General features: G+C 48.7%; 1 protein-coding gene across 1 annotated transcript in view; it reads left to right on the forward strand.

The window, feature by feature from the left end:
- Positions 1-7,082: 7,082 nt before the first annotated feature.
- CAND2 (cullin associated and neddylation dissociated 2 (putative)) overlaps positions 7,083-22,089 on the forward strand; it is a 32,010-nt gene continuing 17,003 nt past the window's right edge. Inside the window, exons 1-8 of the mRNA XM_036267334.1 lie at positions 7,083-7,192; positions 13,296-13,439; positions 14,090-14,244; positions 14,809-14,932; positions 16,945-17,210; positions 18,822-18,927; positions 19,105-19,247; positions 21,133-21,425. Of these exons, the coding sequence (XP_036123227.1) occupies positions 7,125-7,192; positions 13,296-13,439; positions 14,090-14,244; positions 14,809-14,932; positions 16,945-17,210; positions 18,822-18,927; positions 19,105-19,247; positions 21,133-21,425 (1,299 nt within the window). The 5' untranslated portion in view covers positions 7,083-7,124. The remainder of the gene's footprint in view (positions 7,193-13,295; positions 13,440-14,089; positions 14,245-14,808; positions 14,933-16,944; positions 17,211-18,821; positions 18,928-19,104; positions 19,248-21,132; positions 21,426-22,089) is intronic.

The following is a 22,089-nucleotide window of genomic DNA, read 5'->3' on the forward strand; positions in this document are numbered from 1 at the left end:
CTGGCCAGGGCCCAAAGTGGGAATTTTTAACACAGCTTTCTCAGTAAGAGATAGATTAAACCGACAAAAAATTATTAGGAATACGTACTGATAACCAATTAAGTAGTTTGGTATAATAGACATACATAAAACCCTGCATCCAACATTTAGAAAATGCATGCTCTTTTCAATACATGTGGATATTTATAAAAATTGATCGTCTACTAAGTCAGAAGTCAGGTCTTAACAAATACTGAGGAATTGGTATTCTATAGATCTGAACAGCAGCATCCTTGGGTTTTTGCCACAAGGAATGGAGTATCTCTCAGCCTAGTGTTGCAAAAACCATTAAACTTATGGTCCCACTGTCATTTACTGAATACCTACTCCAAGATTTTAGGTTCTACACTAAGTTTCTACTGTGTTTCTCTTCCAGAACATTGTGTCCAGCTAGACCTAATTGCCTGGACTCCTTTGTAGTTAGGCTTGGGCATGTGACTAAGTCTGGCCAATGGCATGGGAGTAAAAGCAATGTTTCAGACTTAAGACACTGGCTACAGGCTCTTCCACACTCTTTTCACTTCTGCTGGCTGGAATCCAGATATGCCATGGATTCAACTTCAATCAAGCAGTTAAGGACAATATCCTAGGGGATGGCAGAGCCATAGTTAGAGGAAACCTGGGCTCCTGGATACCTAAAGGGAACAAAGCTGCCCCGTGGGCCTCAGAATTCTTATGAGAGAGAGAGAAACGCATTTTGTTTTTAAAAGCACATAATGGTTGGGGGCTGTTTGTCATAGCAACTTCACCTTTACCCTAATACATTAGGCACACCCTGGACAAGAAACTGTCACCCCTACCTCTGATAGTAACAGTTATTCCCCACCCAATTTTTTTATTGTGGTAAAATACACATAAGATTTACCATCTTCACTTTTAACTGTACTTTCACTGGTCTCAAATCTATTCATAATGTTGTGCAGCCATCACTGCCATCCCTTTCCATCTTGTAAAACTGAAACTCTGTACCCATTAAACACTAACTCCCTATTCCCGCTCCCCACCCAGCCAAGGCAACTACCGTTCTATTTTCTGTCTCTCTGAGTTTGACTACTCTAAGTACCTTATATAAGTGGAATCATACAGCATTTGTCTTTTTGTGACTGGTTTCTTTTACTTAGTATAATGTTTCATCCATATTGTAGCATGCGCCAAAATTTCCTTTCTAAGGCCTAATAATATTCCCTTATATGTATAGACCATATTTTGTTTATCCATTCATGCGTTGATGGACACTTGGGTTACTTTCACGTTTTAGTTATTGTGAATAATGCTGTTATGAACAGGGTTATGTTACTGGATGAAGGCTGGCCTGTAATGTGTGGATTCTTGACTTCATGTAGGAAAGATTTCACAGCATAAGTCCAGGTGATTTTGAGAGTTTTCTTTTTTTTTTTTTATCCTCACCCAAGGACATTTTTGCATTTATCTTCAGATAGAGTGGGAGCGAGAGAGAGGGGAAGAGAGAGAGAGAGAGAAATATCGATGCAAGAGAGACACATCAACTGACTGCCACCCACACGACCCCAACTGGGGCCGGGAACAAACCGCAACCGAGGTACATGCCCTTAGCGGGAACCGAACCCGGGACTCTCTGGTCCGGAGGCTGATGCTCCAATCGCTGAGTCAAACCACCAGGGCGAGAGTATGTTTATTTATTTATTTAAAAAATTGATCATTATTATTATTATTTTAATCCTCACCTGAGGACATTCCTCCATTTTGTTGTTCAGATATTGTGGAAGGGGGAGAGAGAGAGAGAGAGAGAAAGAGAGAAAGAGAGAGAGGAACATCAACACGAAAGGGACACACCGAGTGGCTGCCATCCTGCACAACCCAACCAGGGCCGGGGACAAACTGCAACCGAGGTACATGCCCCTAGTGGGAACCGAACCTGGGTCTCTCGGGACCACAGGCCAACACTCTAACCACTGAGCAAAACCGGCCAGGGCGAGAGTATGTTTATTTAAGCTGGGGACAGTGAAACAAAGGAAGGACTTAGGGTAGAAGAAGCAACAGGAGAGAGCCTGGGCGGTGCCCTGCTTTGGCTCCCTAGAAACGTTATAGGAGAGAAGTGAGCCAAGGCAGGGCTGCTTTTACATCACTGGGAAGTCAGAGAGAAAGGGGGCCTTTGAGACAAGATCAGGGGGTAAGCTGAGGGTGAGCTGCCACTGCCCACTTCTCCCCTGGTTGCTAGACCCTTAGGGACCCTTTGAGTTTAGGAAGAAGTAAAAGTTCCTGCCTGAGAAGGAGCATGGGCATGCTCTAGAGTAAAGGGAGCCTGCACTGGGTCTCTGTTTTGAGGTGCTTTTTTGTTTGTTTGTTTGTTTGTTTGTTTGTTTGTTTGAATCCTCATTGATTTTAGAGAAAGAAAGGGGGAGAGAGAGAGACACCCCCGTACGCACCCTGACCCCAAACCTAAGTATGTGCCCTGACCAGGAATCAAATCGTCAATCTTTTAGGGTACAGGACAATGCTCCAATCAACTGAGCCACCTGGCCAGGGCTGTCTTGAGGTTTTCTTTTAACATTTAAAAAATATGTTTTTTCATTGACTTTTATAGAGAGAGGAAGAGAGAGGGAAAGAGAGATAGAAACATCTATGTGAGAGAGAAACATCGATTGGCTGCTTCCTGCACTCCCCTAACTGGGGATGGAGTCCCAAACCCAGTCATGTTCCCTTTCCAGGAATCCAACCGGGACATCTTGGTTCTTGGTTCAACCCTCAACAACTGAGCCACACCAGCTGGGCTCGAGGGTTTTAAAAATCTTTTTCTTTTTAGAATCTTAGGCGAGTTTCAGCAGAATATTTATCAGCTTTCTAGGTGCGTTTTTAATATAGCGATGCATCAAAATGAGTGTATAGAGGAGTTTAGGATTCTGCTTTGGTCTGCTTTACTGTTTTACTTTTATCTCGGATCTGTCTGGCTCTAATCGGGTTTTTGTTATTTGTTCCCCTGACTTCATCCATCCTTGGGTTCAGCTGGCACCAATGGCTCTTTCCTCTATCTCCCCGACCAGGGTGATTTAAACTATGTATTCTTTGAATATGGAGGAGAAGTATAAACCATTTACTCTCAAGTGTCCCTGGTTAGGGAAGATAAGATCTTATGATTCACTAGCTGGCTGTAAGTTGTGCAAATTGTTTGGCCTTGTTTAATTTTCTTGTCTCAGTTTCCCTATTCCACTTAGCCAGGAAATTTTCCTAGCTTCTTACTATCCTGCAACATAATCACCACCACAATAAAGATACAAAACATTTCTATCACCCCAGTTCCCTCAGGCCCCTTTGCTTTCAATCCCCTGTGGCAACTACTGATCTGATTTCTCCTAATATGGTTTTGCCTCTTCTGGACATTTCAAATGGAATAAAATAATATGTAAACTTATGTGTCTGGCTCCTTTCACTTAGCATAATGTTCTTGGGAATTATCCATTTTGTTGTGTGTGTCAGCAATTCGTTCCTTTCTATTGCTAGATAAAAATTCCATTATATGGATGTGTCACGATGTGTTTCTTCATTCGCCAGCTGATGGATGTTTGAGTTGTTTCCTTGTTTTGATTATAAATAAAGCTGTTATGAACATTTATGTACAAGTGTTAGTGTGAGCATAAGTTTTCATTTTGGGGGGTAAATACCTATGAGTGGAACTGGAGTTTCTTGATAGAAAGAAACTGCCAAACTGTTTTCCAAAGTGGCCGTATCATTATTTATTTAATTATTATTTTTTTCTTTTTTTTAAATTAATTTATTTTTGTTAAGCTATTTCTCCCTTTTCCCCCATTGACACCCACCCTGCTCCCCCACCCCCCATTCACAGTATGTCCATTGGTTATGCATAGATGTTCTTTGGTTTATCTCTTCCCGCCCTCCCCCACCCCCCACCCCTTCCTCTTAGGTTTGTCATTCTGATCCTTGTCTCCATGCCTCTGGGTCTATTTTGCTCATCAGCTTATTTTCTTCATTATATTCCACAAATAAGTGAGATCATGTGATATCTGTCTTTCTTGGATTGGTTTATTTTGCTTAGCATAATACTCTCCAGGTCTCTCCGTGTTATCTCAAAGGATAAGAGATTTTTCTTCCTTACAGCTGCATGGTTTTCCATTGTGTATATGTACCACTGCTTTTTTTATCCACTCATCTATTGATGGACAATTGGGCTGTTTCCAGATTTTAGCTATTGTAAATAGTGCTGCTATGCACATAGGGGTGCATATATTCTTTCTCAATGGTGTGCCAGGCCTAATTATTTTTGACGTGTAAAAATATATTCACTGATTTCTAAAATTATTACAAAATATTGTTCAACAAAAAAAAAAAACTTGTTAAACTGCATAGCTATTTCATTTCCCTCCTTTTCAATGAGGCACATTTCCATGTAGCAAAGAACAGCTAGAAAACTGTTTACCTATGTATATACCCATAATAATTACCCCAATCAAGATAAACAGTATTTACAGCACCCCAAGAAGGCTACCTTTCCAATCAGTTCCCCTGGTAAGTGTTATTCTGACTTCTGTCACCTTTAGACTGGTTTTGCCTGGTTTTTAACTTCACACAAAAGGGACCATACAGCCTACGCTCCTGAGGCTGGCTTCTTTTATTCAATATAACATCTCTGAGATTTATTCATGTTATTTGGTGTAACAGTAGTTAACTTTCATTACTGTGTAGTATTCCATTTTAATGAATATACCATCATTTGTTTATCTACTCACCTACTGATGAATACTTGGGTTGCTTCTAATTTTTGGCTATTCTGAATAAGGCTGCTCTAACCAGTCTTTTGTTGAACATACAAGCATTCATATATCTTAAATACATACCTGAGAGTGGAATTGCTTATCTGAGCAAGTCAAGGTAGGTATGTATTTAGCTTTTGTAAATATTGCCAAGCCATTTTCCAGTGTAGTTGTGCCAATTTAAAGCTCCTACCACAGAAGAGTTTTGTTTGTTCCACATCCTCAATAATACTTAATATTGTCTGTCCGTCCTTGTATACTCCTATCACTTTAAGTACCGATTCTGTGTGAAGACCTTCCCTCTATCTCTATCTCCAATGCAGTGCTCTCTCCTGATACGACTAGTGCATCTAATCGTCAATATGACATCTCTCCTTGGATGTCCTGTAGGTATCTCCAAGATAACAGGTCAGTGCAGAGCTCTCAAGTCCTCTTTCCTCTCAAAGGATTCCTTTCCCCGACTTCCTCCTCTCTATTTTCTACTCAGCCTCTCCAGCTAAAAACCTATCATTCCTCCCTTTCTCTCACCTCCACATCCAATCCTTCAGCTGTATTCTATTTCTCTGTTCCATCCAGAATCTGTCTATTTCTTCCCATCGTCACCACCAGTTCCCTAATGTAAACCACCATTATTCTTGACTGCTCAGCAGACAGGGGGTATTTCTAAAAAAATAAACCAATCATGTCACCTTCTTGCTTAATGCCCTCCAGTGGCTCCCTAGTGCTCTGACATAAAATCCTAACTTCTCATCTTGACCTGAAAGGCTGAGAATAATCTGGCCCCTACCCACATCTCTGACCTCACCTCCTCGCTTAGGAGACTGACCACATTCCAGCCACTTTTCTTAAATACATTAGGCTTGTACTTTGCACAAGATCTTTTACTTACTGTTCCCTCTGTATGGGAAGCTCTTCACTCAAATCTTTGCTCAGCTGCCACTTTTTCATCTGTTTGGATCTTAGACCAAATGTCTTTTCCTCAAAAAAGGCCCTCCCTGACCACCTTGGCTAAAGTTAGTCCTCCACAGCCAGGCACTCTATCCCCTCATCTTCTTTTATTTTCTGTGTCGATCTTAATTTTCCTTATCTAATCACTTACTTTCTTAATGTTCATGTCCTACCCTAGAATGTAAGGTCCCAAAGGGCAGGGTCGTGTGTGTCTAGTCCCCTGCTGTGTCCCTACTACCTAGAATTGCACTGTCCAATATAGTAGCCGCTAACCACAGGGGGCTATTTAAATTTAAATCAATTAAAAGTAGAATTAACAATTCAGTTCCTCAGTCACACTAAACACATTTCAGTTGTTCAAATTCTAACACTGCAGAAAATTGGGCAGCACCACTTTGGAACCCAAGCACTCATAACAGGTACCCAATAAGTGTTTATATAACAAAGATTTGTTTAATCCTCACTTTATGGGTGAGATAAACATGAACCAGAGATGTTGCCTCATTATCCCAAGGCCACACAGCCAGGAAGCAGCTTAGTAGGGATTTGAATCCAGGATTGTCTTGCTCCAAAGCACATGTTACTCCCTTTCCCAAGAGCAGTGGCCTCCTGGCTATTTAGAGTCCTCCTACAGATCCTTTTACCTGAGATTGTATCTTACTGTGGGCAGCTTCATGGGAGAATTGTTGCCCAAGGCCTGAAGAGTTCTGGGGTCGGTCCTAATTCCATCCCAGATAGGTGACCCTTAGCAAGTCCCTTTGCCTTTCTGGGCGCTATAAAATGATGGAACTGACCCTGATGGCCAGAGGGTTGGAGATGGCAGGCAGGGGCCTGGTGTGACTGAGTACACTTCAGATCCTATCTGCCTCTTGGGCAGGCCAGCATGAGGGGTGGGGTGGGGTGGAAGTCACTTGGTTGGCTTAACCTACAAATAGCAGGCCCTGGTCCTTGAATGCTTACCGAGGAGAAAGCTGAGGCTCAGAGAAGTAACGTAACTTGGCCAAGGCTACAGAGTAGGGACACTGGCGGAGCTAGGAGCAGGGTCGAGGGGCACAGAGAGGAAAGCCAGGACCCACAGGAATCACAAGGTCCCGTGATAAGTGGTGACCTCCCCGTCTCTGGGAGTGTGCAAGCCGGTGCTGGCAGTCCACGTGCAGGGGCTGACGCCCGGACCGGACGCTCAGTTGGGACCGAGGAGCCCCTCGCAGGTCCCGTTCTGCCTCCGGCAGCGGCGGCGGCGGCGGCGGCTCCAGCACTGCGCCGGCGGGGCGGGCGGGGCGGGCGGGGGCTGCTATTTCTGTCCGATGAACACAGCGGGTGCGGCAGGCGGGCCAGGGGGCGCCCGCGCCGCCATATTCGCTCCCGCCGGCCGGCCAGCGGCGCGCAGCCACCATGACCACCGCCGCCTTTCACATCTCCAGCCTCCTGGAGAAGATGACGTCCAGCGACAAAGACTTCAGGTGCGCCCCGCCGCCCCGCCCGTCTCTCCGCCGGCACTGAGAGAAGCCCCGGCCGTCCGCCTTCCCGAGGCGCCGGCCCACCCCCAGACCGGGCGGCCCCTGCCCCTTTCCCCGCGTTAAGTCCCGCCCCTTCCCTGAGACACCCCCAGTTCCCGCCTCACGCCCCCACGGGAGCTCCGGCCCGGCTTCTCCCCAGACTGCAGCCCTGCCTTCTCCGTGACTCTAACCCTGGCTTCATCTCCGGCGGAGCAAACTTCAGCCCCTGCTTCTGTCCCCCCATCAAAGCCCCAGCTCCGCCCCTCTGCACCTTTCCGCTGCCTCTTCTCTCTTCATTTGTGCCCAGCCCTCGTCTCGCCCCGCATTTGATGCGCCCACAGTGAAGCGAGGGACCCCAGCTGCTTGTCTTGCCCCCCGCATTGAAACCCAGCCCCTTCCCGGGATCACACCCCGGGGTTGACTTTTTCACGGATAACCTCAGCACCCTCCGCCCCGCGCTCATCTCAAAACCACGTCAGGCCTCCTCCCTGCACATCAGGGTACCTCTTCCCATCCCCTCTCCTCCCAGGTTTGCTTTGACACAGCTTGAAGGAGGGGGCTGGGCTGAGTGGCTTTGCAGGTACAGGTAGATGATGGTTGGGATGGAGGGTTCTAGGTTTTGTGTGTTCATTCCCCTTCTTACTCCTTCCTCAGCGTCACTGAGCCCCACAGGAACAGGGCTGAAAAGAATGGAGGAAACCCCCTCATCCCTGGATGGGATTGGGGAGTGGGTGAGGTCCAGGGAGGTGAAGGGATGTATGTCCTATGGTCACGTAGCCAGTTCTGGGCTCTGAACTGAAAGGAACCCACAGAGAACAATATAGCTGCACCTACTTGTTGAATATTCGATCACTTTATCCCCATTTTACAGATAGGAAAACTGAGGCCCAGAGGCATGAAGGGCCTAGGTGCAGTCACAGAGCTAGGAAGTGGAGGACTTGGGGTCCAAATCCAGGTCAGTCTAACACAGAGGCTGAGATCTTAGCAGGCGGTCTGATTCCAGTGCCCTGACAGGTGAGGAGATTGATCCCTCTTGCCTTCTGAAATCCATTCCTCAATACCTCTCAATAGCCTCTAATACAGCTTTAGTAGAGCCTTTGAGTTCTGAGTTTAGATCCTGACCCCAACTGCTTACTGGCTGTGTGACCATGGATAGGCTGCTTAACTCCTTAGGAGTTCAGCTTCCGTTTCTATAAAATGGGGATAATAACAGAACCCACTTCAGAGGGTTGGTGTGAGAATGAAATGAGTTAATGCATGTGGAATGTTTAGATTGGTGGCTGCCACCAGGTAAGTACTTAATAAATGGACACTTAAGATTTGGTGCACATCAGAAATCTGCCGTGCTCTCTCCCCACTCTGGGCTTTTACCTGGAAATGTACCTGCGCCAGGAGGGCCGGGCCCCGCCTTCATTTTCCCCCTTCACCTGGCTAGCTCCTACTCAGCTGTCACCTGTTTGGGATGCCTCCTGACATCCAGGCAGGGTTAGGCACCTACTCTGAGCTCCCACACCTCTTCTGCCCATCTTTTTGCTACATCACGTCTTAGCCTTGGGAGGCCCAGTGCTCCTGGACCACCGAACTATGTGCTTCCTCTTTGAGTCCCAAGAGAGTTTGTTCTGTATACACAGTAGATGCTCAGTGAATGTTTTCTGTATCCCAGGCTCCCTGCTGTGCTCTGCAGTGTAATATTATCAGTTGACCTGGGTGATAATGATTGTTCTTCCTGTTCTCCAGAGGCTTGGAGAGGTGAAGTGACTTGCCGAAGGTCACACAGCTGAGGGGATTTGCACCACTGTCTCTAGGACTTTAGGTCTAGTCTCAGGAGAAAGAGCCACCTAGAGCCAAAGAAGCCCTTCAGCCTGCTATGCCAACAGCCCTGAGACACTTAAAACCACCGAAGCATATGACGATGGTGTCTATTTTTAAAGTCCAAATACCAGGGAGGCTGGGTCCTGCTGACCAGCTGTCCAGGCACCCATGTGGCCGAGTGTTTTAGCTTAGTTGCCTCTAAGGTTTCTTTGGAATGAAATTGAGACTGTGTCCTCTAGCTCTTGGAGGTGAGCAGTAACTGCAAATGGAGATCCCAGGCAGGGTGGAGGAAGTCTTTGATCCCTGTTATTCCTGGGCCCCCACTTTGTGGGCAGGAGGCTGCCCTCTTCCCACTCAGACTACCACAGTAAAATGGATAAATTGGGAGGTCTGGCAAGAATTCCCACATCATTCTTGACAACATCATAGTATTGGTTGTGGAGCCAGGAGAACTGACTGGTAGGCTGATTTTTCTCCCAACTTGCTGTGTGACACTGAGCAGTTCTTTTTTTTTTGGTACGTGCCCCTAACGGGAACCGAACCTGGGACTCTCTGGTCCGCAGGCCGACACTCCAACTGCTGAGCCAAACCGGCCAGGGCACTGGGCAGTTCCTGTAACCTCTCTGAGCCTAGTTTCCTCATCTGCTAAGAACTCATTGTCCTCTTAAAACCTCCCAAGGATGCTATGAAGTAGGCAAAGAAAATTCTCATTTTATAAATGGAAAAAGTGGGACTCAAAGAGGAGTCAGTTGCTCAGGGTCACCCAGTTGATATGTGACAAGACCAGGATATTTACTTAAAACCAAACTTTGGTGCTCAAGCTCTTATCTACTAATTTAAACACTTTCCTATACACCCTCACTAACACCACCCCACACTCAGACACAGTAGGGCTTTCTTTCTCAGAGAGCTAAGTGTTTCCAGGAACTCGGGGGGTGTCTGCAATGCTGAGGAATATTTCAGAAGGGTTGGTTTCTGAGTTTAGGTTTTCACACAACTGTTTGGCTCTGAGCCCTGTCAGAGGCTGACTCTAACCCTTCCTCTGCTCCTGCGCTCACCCTGCCCCCCCACAGGCCCTCTTTGGACCTGCTCTTTGTTGGGCCTGGAGTTCCAGAGATGACACTGACAAGCCCCTGTTTCTTTTTGTTTTTTTTAATTCTCACCTGAGGACATTTTTGCATTTATCTTCAGACAGCTGGAGGGAGAGAGGGAGGAAGAGAGAGAAACATCAATGTGAGAGAGACACATTGTGTGGTTGCCACCCACACAACCCCAACCGGGGCCGGGGACAAACTGCAACCGAGGTACGTGCTCCAAGTGGAAACCAAACCTGGGCCTCTATGGTCGGCGGGCCAATGCTCTAACTGCTGAGCCAAACCGTCCAGGAAGCCCCTGTTTAATGGGGAAGACACATTGGTTACCAAGCGTGCAGTACAGTGTGAAAAGTGCTATGATGGAAGGGTGTAGAGTTGTCTGAGAGGTTCTATCCAGAGGAACCAAGTGTACTGAGAGAGTGTGGATAGGGGATAGGGCAGGGTGGTTAGAGGAGTCATCCCTGAGGCTGATTTGAGCTGGGCCCTTGACAGATGAATAGGTGTTCAACAGATAGAGAAGAAAGAAGGGGCAGGAGGCCCATCTTGGGCAAAGGAGCACATTCCTTGGGTTACCGGGTTGAGCTGGATCTCCATAGACTGCAGCAGAAATGCAGCTTAGAGACCCTGCCTGCCTTCTGAGAATGTCCCTTCAGCTGGACAGAACTAGAAGTGCATGTGCCTGACCCCTCTTCCTTCACCTTACCTTGGCTGCTTCTGTGATGACCAGGCCCAGAGGTGGGCACAGTCAGCTCTGCCACTCCTTCCTTCTCTCAGCAGCTTAAGGCTTATCCCAGCCATTAAAAATAAGCAGCTATGCTCTGGTTGGTTCGGATCAGCGGTTAAAGCGTCAGCTCATGGACCAATGAGTCACGGGTTTGATTCTGGCCAAGGGCACACACCTCAGTTGCAATTCATCCCCAGCCATGGTTGGGATCCTGCAGGAGGCAGCCACTTGATGTGTCCCTTTCATGTTGATGTTTCTCTCTCTCTCTCTCTCTCTCTCTCTCTCTCTCTCATCCTCTCTCTCCCTCCCACTCTATCTGAACAAAAATGGAAAATAATAATAATAATAATAAACAGCTGTGACATTGACAGGTGCCCTCCTGGTGTGGACCGCCATGACATCCAGCGGCAGGTCTGAGCCTGCAAAGATGAGGCCAACTGTGACCAACTCTGCGGGGGGAAGGAGGGGTGGCTTTTGGTTGACTGGCTGGTCAGCAGAAAGCAAGGCTGGTATGAGTATGTGGCGTGGCCTGGTGGGTCAGCAAAAGCTGGAAGCTTCCTGGAGCCACCACTCTTTGGTGCCAACTTCATGGCATCTCTCCTTGCTGTTCTGTCCTGCTTTTCCCTCCATTCTCCACTCACAAGTGCCTGCAAGAGCCTGTGAACAAGTGGAGTGGGCCTAGTGGGAACCTGGTGGCCTGGATAATGCATGTCCCACCTAAAGAGAGTAGCCACAACTTGACTAGAGCCAGTTATTATTACCAGGGACTGTAGGTCCAGTTGTATTCAAATACAACTGTTTTCAGTCCAGCCAGTGTGGCTCAGTGGAGTGAGCATTGTCCCGTGGACTGAGAGGTCCAGGTTCGATTCCTGCTCAGGGCACATGCCCTGGTTGCTGGCTCGATCCCCAGTGGGGGGTGTGCAGGAGGCAGCTGATCGATATCTCTCTCTCACATCGATGTTTCTATCTCTCTTCCTTCCTCTCTAAAAAGTCAATAGAAACATATTTTCCAAAAGAATGGAAAATTTTTTCAAGAGAATCTGGAAGTCATTACTTTTATGTCAACTCTCCCAATTTTCAAATATTGACAAATAATTCACATTTAAAAAAAAATTTGCAAAGCGGATACAACTGAAGGCTTCCAGTTTAAGACTTTGCCCTCCTTTCTGAATCTTGGCAGGAATGATGTTCCACGGTGCCCCCCTGCAGCCCCAACTCTCCATGGCTTTCTAGCTCAGACTGCCACTGCACTTTCAAGTGCCCAGAACAGGACATCAGGCCACACGGATCTGTCCACCTGGGGGTGGGTAGCCCTTGACTCCAATGCTCACCCTGGGTCAGGAGCTGCGGCTGAGGACTGGTCAGCTGTTGACATCAGTGTCTAAGATATGCCCGGGGCCCATCAGCATGGCCTAGGACAGTAGTTCTCAGAGTGTGGTCCTTGCTCCTCAACATCATCCAGGAACTTGTTAGAAATGCCCAGCTCAGATCTACCAATTCAGAAACCCTGGTGGTGGGGCCCAGCAGTGTTTAACAAGCCCTCAAAGTGATTCTCATGTTGGCTAGTTTGAGAGCCATTGGTCTAAGGGCAGGGGCTGAGTCAGTTTTCTGAAGCAGAATTGGGCAGGGTTCGCCCCCTCCACCTGTCTGGTAGAGGCTTCTTGCTGACCCCTACTTGATTGAAAGATGTCTGTTCAGTTTTTGGGTGTGATGAGATATGAATGATATATCATGTCTTTATAATAATGGTAATGCCACTTATTATTATTATTATTATTTTTATCCTCACCCGAGGACATTTTTCCATTTTTCATTCAGATGGAGTTGGGGCGGGGGGAGAGAGAGAAACATCGACATGAAAAGGACACATCGAGTGGTTGCCTCCCGGGCCGGGGACAAACTGCAACCGAGGTACGTGCCCTTAGCGGGAACCAAACCCGGGTCTCTCTGGATTGCAGGCTGATATTCTAACTGATGAGCCAAACTGGCCACAGCAGTGCCACTTATTGAATGTTTATTTCCTGAGTGCTCACTGTGTGCTAAGCACATCACATACATTATCTCATTTTATCTTCCACATAATGCCGTGAGGCAGGTACTATTTTCATCCCCATTTTCCAGACACGTAAACTAAGGCTCAGTGATGTGACATGGCTTGCCCAAGTTCACGTTTGCATAAATGGCGGAAACAAGAGCCACCAACCTTGAAGCCCTAAGCATTTAGTTAGTATGTTGTGCTATGCCTAGTCAGTCACAGTGTGGCTGTTGGTGTCTCTCACACATGGGTCTCCTTGCAGTAGCCTGACTGTGGCCACAGCCCAGATAATCTATTTTCCCTTGAATCTTTGTATCAAGATCTGCTTCTGGGGAACTCTAAGATACTTCCCAAATCACTGGGGCCCAGGATTGAAAATCCTCCTCTGCCCTTCCCGCCTAGGTTCATGGCCACCAGTGACCTGATGTCAGAGCTGCAGAAGGACTCCATCCAGCTGGATGAGGACAGTGAGCGAAAGGTAGTAAAGATGCTGCTTAGGCTCCTGGAGGACAAGAATGGCGAGGTGCAGAACCTGGCAGTCAAGTGGTGAGTGTCAGCCTTGATGGGGACAGGGATGCACCCTCTGGCTATGCTCCCCTAGTGTGGGAGCCCCCCAGGGGTCCCTGCTCCTTCTGAGAGAAGAATTGCTAAGCAGCTGTTGGAGTCCCAGTGGAGTTGGACAGTGACTTGGTCTGAGTTGCCCCAGAAGTAGACCCAGCAACAAGGATTCGGTTGTAAGTTTATTTGAGACATGATCCCAGGAAAATTCAGTACAGGAATAGGGAAGCAAGGAAAGGAGGAAAGCCAAGACCCCCAGACCTCCTGAATCTGAAAATCGAGGGAGAGGGTCAGCGATCTGTGTTTTAATAAGTCTTCTAGGGGATTCTGATACATGCTCCGGTTTGAGAACCACTGCTCTTGAGCACTTTTTAGTTTCCAGCTGAGATTACTGGCTTCAATATTTTGGTCATATACTGAATTGCAAAACCCAGGAGGAGATAAAGTTTTGAAAGGTGCCAGGAATGACACTGGCATAGCCAGAGAGTGCCTCTCCTTCTGGCAAACCAGAGAGTCTCCTGTTGATTCCGGGCCTTGTCCTCAGTACATGTGGCCCCACGGGCTTGAGGGGACATAAGGTGCAGCCTGACTCAGGCTGAGCCTCGGCTTTTGAATACCATCCCTACCTCCCTGCTCAGCCTGGGTCCTCTGGTGGGCAAAGTGAAGGAGTACCAAGTGGAGACCATCGTGGACGCTCTCTGTGCCAACATGCGGTCAGACAAGGAGCAGCTCCGAGATATTGCTGGCATCGGCCTCAAGACCGTCCTGTCGGAGCTACCCCCTGCAGCCACAGGTACACAGATCCCGGGGACTAGGTACTATAATTCTTTGTTCTAGTTTATGGTTAAAGAAACTGAGGCACAGAGAGGGACTTACGTAAGGTCAACCAGCTAGTCAGTGGCATGTAATTCAGATCCCTAAATTCATGGCTCTGTGTCAGGAATGCTTTTAGCTGCAAGTTACAAAATCTAACTCATGACATCTTGAAGAAGTAGGGGATGAGCCATTCTATTTTTGCAGCAATTCATTTAGCAGCTCAATTAGGACAGGGTTGCATCTCTGCTTGGGTCTCTTGCCCTTTGTAAGAAAAACTTGTTTCCCCATAAGCTCCCAGAATGGGGTCGTCTGGCCCCTCTTAGTAGCAAGGGAGTCCAGGAAATGATGCGCTTAACTTTTCCCTTTGCCCTAGTGGAAGGAGGGGTTGGGTATGGGGGTGAGCCAACTGGCAGGTTGGCCATTAGTTCTAGCTTCCAGAACTGTCACCATTAGTTTGGTCAGGACTTTGGGTTAAGCATGGGACCACTCAGGCCCTGGCTTCCAACCCTGCACCTCACTATGCACCTTTTCCTCTGTGCAGGCTCCGACCTGGCCACCAATGTGTGCCGAAAGATCACCGGCCAGCTCACCAGTGCCATTGCCCAGCAGGAGGATGTGGCTGTGCAGCTGGAAGCCCTGGACATCCTCTCTGACATGCTGAGCAGGTGCAGGAGGCCACCCTGGGCAAGGAGGACTGGAGTAGGAAGGGGAGCAGAGGGGACAGGGAAGGATTTAAATCCACAGAACCAGCACCTACTGTATACCAGGCCCTGTGCCCAGGGTTCCTTAATTGTCCCTGCAGCCCTACAAAGAAGAACTTGTTTGTCACAATTTTAATGGCTGTGAGAGATGATGTGGCCTGCCTGAAGTCACACTGTCAGTAAATGGCATAACCTAGAATTTGAACGCAGGTCTATCCGTAGCTGAAGCCCAGATATGTTCATCCTCTCCCTTACACCTTCTTTCTTCTTTAGAGCTAATATAGACAGGCCTTTGTTTAAATTGTACTGCACATTTTAAAAGTATTCATTCACCCTCCCAAGATCTGAGCACCTACTTTGTGGTCAGAAATATGTCAGGTGCTGGACTAGTGCTGTGAATGTGGAGTGGCTCAGTCTTGGTCCTTCCTAGAAAGGAGCTGACAGACACATCAACTATCAGCTCCAATAGACTCCCAGGATAAAAACAACTATAAGGATAAGAGCAGAGACTGTAGGAGCTCAGAGGAGGAGGCCCTAACCCAGCTTGGGGGTGGGGACCCTTCCTAGAGAAAGTCCTGGTAGAAGAGCCTTCAAGGATGGGCAGGACTTGGCCAGGTGTGGGTAAGATAAGGGGGACTCTGGAGGAGGAGGCTGCCTTTGGCCCAGAGAGCAGAGGCAGGAGAAGACACAGGGCCCCAGGGGTTATGAAAGGCAGTCATGGACTAGGATGTACTGTAGAGGGGCCAGTGTGGACAGATGAGGCCTGCGGGCTGGGCAGGAGCCGGGGTCGGTGACTACCAATTATACAGAAGGCGTGAGGAACCCGTGGAGGGTTTTATGGCAGGGGCTGAGGAATGCTATATGCATATTTGTGAGTTTTAGACTGATCATCCTATCTTCGGTGTGCACGGTAGATAGCAGGGGGTGGACCAGGCAGGGAGATTGGTTTGAAGGCTTCTGCAAGCAGGTGAATTCAGGTTGTATTTTAGAGGTAGATTCCACAGGGCTTGGAGTGAGTGAGAGAAACAAAGACTCAAGAATGATGCCCAGAGATTTATCTAGCTTTAATAATTGGGGGCACAGACACAGGGCCATTGCTGTGGTAGGATGCCCTCTGGGAGTGGGAGCAGGTGTGGGGAAAAAGATGATGGATCCAATGTGGGGTATGTTGAATTTGAGGTGCCTGGGAGACCATCACCCAACTGAAAACTCCTTAAGGGCAGGTTCTAAAGGCAGAGTCTGTCTTGCTCACTTGATCCCCCAATACAGGCCCTATTGCATAGTAGGTAAACACATAAATAACTGAAACCCAGAAGAGAGGTCTGGGCTGGATGGAGAGATATGGGAGGGTGAGGTCAATGTAGTGAGAGAAGGAAAGGTCTTAGGACATGTGTGGCCTGGTCCGAAGGTGAGGATAAAAGCTGCTGATGTGGGCAGGGGGGCTGCCTTCTACCTGTACAGAAACCACTCTCTTGTGTTGCCTCTTCCTTGAGCCCAGAGCTCAGCTTATCTAGAGGGTACTGGAAGCTGTTGAAGGAGATTAAGGGAGATAAGCAGAGGAGTAACCAGGTCAGAGGCAGATTTTAGGCCACTCTGGTCTCATTGGGGAGTGGGGTGGGTAGACACTGACGCAGGGCCTAGACTCCCAGGAAATCAGGACAGCCCTACTGTAGGCCTCCACGCCTCTTACCATTGGGTCTTTTTCCCAAGCTGGGAGACTCAACACCTGGGTTCAAGTTCTGGCCTTGCATTTCTTGGCTGGGTGGCCTTGAGAAAGTCCCTTCCCCTCTCTGCTTTCTGTGTGTAATAATAATAAATAATCACGCCATACAGTTGCAGGGCGCCTTTCCATTTAACAAGGGCAATTGGGTTGTCATAATTCCTGGGAGGAGGCCCGGAGAAGATAGGAAGTGATGAGGTGCCTGGCCCAGGGTGCCTGCCCTGTGGGCACGCCTGACGCCCCTCCGGCTCCCTAGGCTGGGCGCCCCACTGGGTGCCTTCCACGCCAGCCTCCTGCACTGTCTCCTGCCGCAGCTGAGCAGTCCTCGTCTGGCTGTGCGCAAGCGATCTGTCGGCGCACTAGGCCACCTGGCGGCCGCCTGCAGCACGGACCTCTTCGTCGAGCTCGCGGATCACCTATTGGACCGGCTACCCGGCCCACGCGCACCCGCCAGCCCTGCCGCCATCCGCACCCTGATCCAGTGTTTGGGCAGCGTAGGCCGCCAGGCAGGCCACCGCCTGGGTAAGGGAGATGGGTTCCCGGTCAGGGAGGCGGGATCTAGGTGAGGAGGTGCTTGGGGAAAGGAGAATGGGCCCTGTCTGAGGGGGCGGGGCCTGGGGGCGGGCCAGCTCTAGAAGGGGGTTGGGGGTGAAGGATTTGAAAAGGGAGGGCAAGCCCTGAGGACCATCTGCTTCTGAGCCTCAGGTAATTATATATCATTCCACCAAACTTAAAATATGTTTTAAAAATAAATCAGTGCTTACATTGGCAGCATGTATACTAAAAATTATATACATTTCTATCCTCCTACTTTGCCAAATATACCTTAGTAATAACCTGTAAGCCAAGTTTGAATTTTTTAAAGTTTTTTTTGTTAATCCTCCCCTGAGGACATTTTCCCCATTGATTTTTAGATAGAATGGGAGGGAGGGAGGGAGGGAGGGAGAGAGAGAGAGAAACATCTATTTGATTGCCTCTAGCACGACCCTACCAGGGCTAGGGATCGAACCTGCCACCCAGGTACATGCCTTTGACTGGGAATTGAATCCAGACCCTTTGGTCCACAGGCCGACACTCTAACAGCTCAGCCAAACTGGCCAGGGCTGAATTTTTTAAAGTTTTTATTGGGAGAATGTACATAAAATAAACCACACTGTTTAAAGTGTACCATTCAGTGTGTTTCCGCCTTTGTGTACACCATGAAGATGCAGAACATTCCCATTACTCCCAAAAGTGTCCTTGTGCCCCTTTGTAGTCCATCTCTTCCTTTGTCCTACCCCAGGCAATCACTGATCTGTTTTCTGTGACCATAAATTAATTTTATGGAAATGGAATCCTGCAATCAGATTTTAATTTATTTTCAAACACCTTGGAGTTCTGGACTAGAGAAAGGTGGTGTGCATAGAGTTGGCCATGGTCTGCCCCTCCCTTCCCTCTGGCTCTCTCACTGAACGTGACCTTACAAGCACAAGTGGGACACAGACCACAGACCACACTCTATCTACTTCCCCCGCTCTTCTCTTCTCCACCCTCTCACAACAAACAGCAGCCACCACTTGGGAGCATGGACTCAGGAAAGAGGCTGCACAGGACCCAGACAAAGGTTCAGGGTCATTTGGGCAGGAAAGTGAGGAAGGGTATTGCTGCAGAAGGGTTAGGGTGGAACCCTCTAAAGCCCAGGGATCAGGCAAGGGCCCCTTTTGTCTGCTCTATAAAGGCAGTACCTGCTTCTCTCCTTTTTCCATCCAGGGCTACAACCTAGTACAAGAAATAAGGCAAGGACATGAGTAATAGTTTCAACAACATATGCTACTTATTGAATGCCTACTCTGTGCCAGGACCTGGGTGAAGCTCTATAGCTGCATCATATTAATCTTCACAAAATCTCTGTCTGGTAGGCATTATTATCCCTATTGTGAAGATGAGTAGACCAAGGTCAGAGAAGTATTGTGACACGCCCAAGATCCCAAAGCTCAGAGTCAGAGTTAGAACTCACATCTGCTTGATTCTGAAGCCTCTGAGTTGAATTTGCAGTGGTCAGGCCTGTGGGTGCAGGGACAGACTGAGTGCTGTGGGCTAGGGAAGCCTGGGAAAGCATCTGGCCTGTCCTCAGTGACCCACCTGGCCTTACAGGGGCTCACCTGGACCGCTTGGTGCCTCTGGTGGAGGAGTTCTGCAACATGGATGACGATGAGCTCCGGGAGTCCTGCCTCCAGGCCCTCGAGGCCTTCCTGAGGAAGTAGGTGCAGTGGATGCTGGCAGATGGAGGCTCCAGAGTTTCTTTGGGAAGTTGGTGGGACAGGGTTGGGTATAGTTTGCTGGCCTCAGAGCAGTAAGATCTAGGACTCACCACTGGGCCCCACTGCCTACCCTGTCCTGCCTAGGTCCACCAGAACCTCCCTGTCCAACCCCACAGGTGCCCCAAGGAGATGGGCCCTCATGTACCCAGTGTAACCAGCCTATGCCTCCAGTATATGAAGTACGACCCCAACTATAACTATGACAGTGATGGGGATGAGGAGCAGATGGAGACAGAGGACAGTGAATTCAGTGAGCAAGGTGGGTGGCCAACTTATCACTGGGGCTAGAGGGTGGAAATGAGTGCAGCCTTACTGGGACCCCCTTCCCCAGTAAGATGGGCCACATTTAGTGCCCTTGTCCTGATCCCAGTGGTTCCTCAGGCTCTAGCTCTGCCTTCCATAATCTGGATTCTCTGATGTCTCCATCTTTTCTGACTGCACAGTAAGGATAGTAGTAATCACTAACATTTATTGAACATCTACTGATATCCCAAGCACTCTCTTATTTCATGTGCCTTACAGTAACCTTAGAAAACCAGGTTATTATCCTTGTATTTTAGACAAAAAAAACTGAGACTTTGAGAAGTGATTTGCGTGAGATAACAGCTCGGAGATAACACAGCTAGGAAGTGGCATAGCTGGGACTTGGAGCCAAGTCTGTCAGACTTACGACCTCAACACTGCCATCTCTACCCTTTTAGTTATAACTTCTAAGAGGTAATGGTTTAACCCAGCAGAGTGAAGCTCAAATGGCAGAATGATAGGCACTGACCCAGGAGATATCTGGATGGGAGTGGACTCCATGGCTACTCTCCTTCTGTGCCTCTGATCCAGTTTGTCACTCAGGTGGATGCCCCAGGGTTCTGAAAGCAGGGCATCAATGGAGGCAAGGTATTTAGGGTCTGATTGGGTACTTGGAATGAGATGGGATGGTGGAAGACAAGATTGGCCAGGCATGTGGGGGCCTCGAATGCCAGCCCAGGGAGATCAGGCACTTTCTTCTCAGTAACAGGGAGCAGTGGATGTTTCTTCATGGATGGCATAGGGTGAGGTAGCAAATAATGGTACATTAGAGGGGACATCTGCTAAGTTGACAGGATGTATCCAAAGGACCATCCATGTGCCCACTGTGGCCTGTCCAGATGCCAGCTCTGAGAGTCTGAGTTGTGACTGGGGTGTTCCTAGTTAGGACCAAACCCCTGTGAGCCTCATGTGTCTCCACAGGTGACAGGGATGGGCTTTGTGGGCCTGAATCTCAGCTCTCCCGTTCCCTAGCTGTGTGCCTCCAGGAGAGGCTCTCACCATCTCTGATCTTTATTCTAGTTATCTGTTCATCTATAAAATGGGGCTCAAGGCACTGTGTGAGCTCTGGGCTCTCGGGGGAGCTGGGAGAGTAGGAAGCAAGGCAAACACAGCATTTCCTGCTTGGAATCTGAGGAATCAGGATTCTTGAGAGGCTGGAGCAGGGCAGGGTGGGGCAATGCAAGAGGAGGCCCTACTACCTCTCCCTTCTGGAATCCCAAGAAATGAAACATCACATATCCAGTCCTGAAACTAGAGGATGGGTTTTGTTGGATTCTCTAGGTCCTCATTGAAGACTTAGAAGTAAGTCTTTTTCCTGGTGTAGTCAAAACATCGAAGGGTATGGAGGCAGAAGACCCTGATTTAATTCCAGTTATTTCCCTGCTCATGTAACTTGGGGCCAGTCACTTCCTTCTGAGCCCCAGTTTTCTCATCTCTGCAGTAGGGAAGTAATCGCTGTCTTACAAGTTTGTTGTGAGGCTAAAATGAGGTTGTGGATTTGACGTGCTTAGTGCCATCCCCCGCACACAGTAGGTGTTCATTAAATGTTAGGTAACATTCCTAATACAGGAGTGGGCAAAAGTAGAGTTACAGTTGTTTGTATGGAAAATACAATAATTAATAAATAATAATACAAGAATAAACTCTGTTTCGTGTACTCACAACTGTAAACCTACTTTTGACCACCCCTGTAGTATGCAAATAGTGGTCATCAAAAGGTGAAACAGGCTTGGCTCCCTCTTCACCTCTCCATCCTGGGAGATCACCTGGGTGGGGCAGGTGGCTCCCTGTCTATCTGCTACAGAGTACAGGGCTCCATGGGTGTCTGGTTCCTGCCTCAGAGAGTGAGGACGAGTACAGTGACGATGATGACATGAGCTGGAAGGTGCGCCGGGCAGCGGCCAAGTGCATGGCGGCCTTGATCAGCTCTCGGCCTGACCTGCTATCCGACTTCCACGGCACCTTGGCACCAGCGCTCATCCGCCGCTTCAAGGAACGCGAGGAGAATGTCAAGGCCGATGTCTTTGGGGCCTACATTGTGCTACTGCGGCAGACGCGGCCCCCAAAGGGATGGGTGGAGGCCGTTGAGAAGCCCAACCAGACTGGCAGCAACCTCCACATGCTGCGAGAACAGGTGGGCATGCCTTCCCCTCTCTCCCCCTCTACCCCCAACTCACAATTTACCATCCCACCTTCTCACAATCCTTCCATCCATCCACCCACCCCACCATCTATCCACCCACTAAAATGTGCACATTGAGCACCCACTGTGTGGCCTGCCCTGTGTATCAGGTCCTGGGGCATAGCAGGGAACAAGGCAAACAAACGCCCTGCCCCTGGACCACATAGTGTTTGTGTCTTGCTGATAGATTGGCTGTGGAGAGAGGGACAGGTGAGGTGGCACATAAGTTCCACGCTCTGACTAAAGCATGGAGGACAGTTCCCTGAGGTGGCAGAGCCTAAAGAGGGAGATGTCTAGAGTTCTCTTCTGGACATTTATGTTCATGGTCCTCAGATGTCCAAGTGGACGTCAGGTGGGCAGTCGGCACTCAAGTCCGGTGTTGGCGGTGTAGCTCGGCAGTCATTGCTGTGCTGGCATCTGAAGTTTGGGGGGCTCAGCTGGGGAAGGGAATGGGCCCAGTGCCTCCCCCTTTGGAGTGTAGGGGTGAGAGCCAGACTGCCTGTGGAATTTTGAGCAAATTACTTAATCTCTCTGTATCTATTTCTCCACCAGTACCTACTTCAGAAGGTCTGAGTATAGAATCAGGTGTCTGGTACTGAGTGAGCGATGGGAAGCT

Source organism: Molossus molossus, unplaced genomic scaffold (genome assembly GCF_014108415.1).
Source record: "Molossus molossus isolate mMolMol1 unplaced genomic scaffold, mMolMol1.p scaffold_m16_p_18, whole genome shotgun sequence".
Lineage (NCBI taxonomy): Eukaryota > Metazoa > Chordata > Mammalia > Chiroptera > Molossidae > Molossus > Molossus molossus.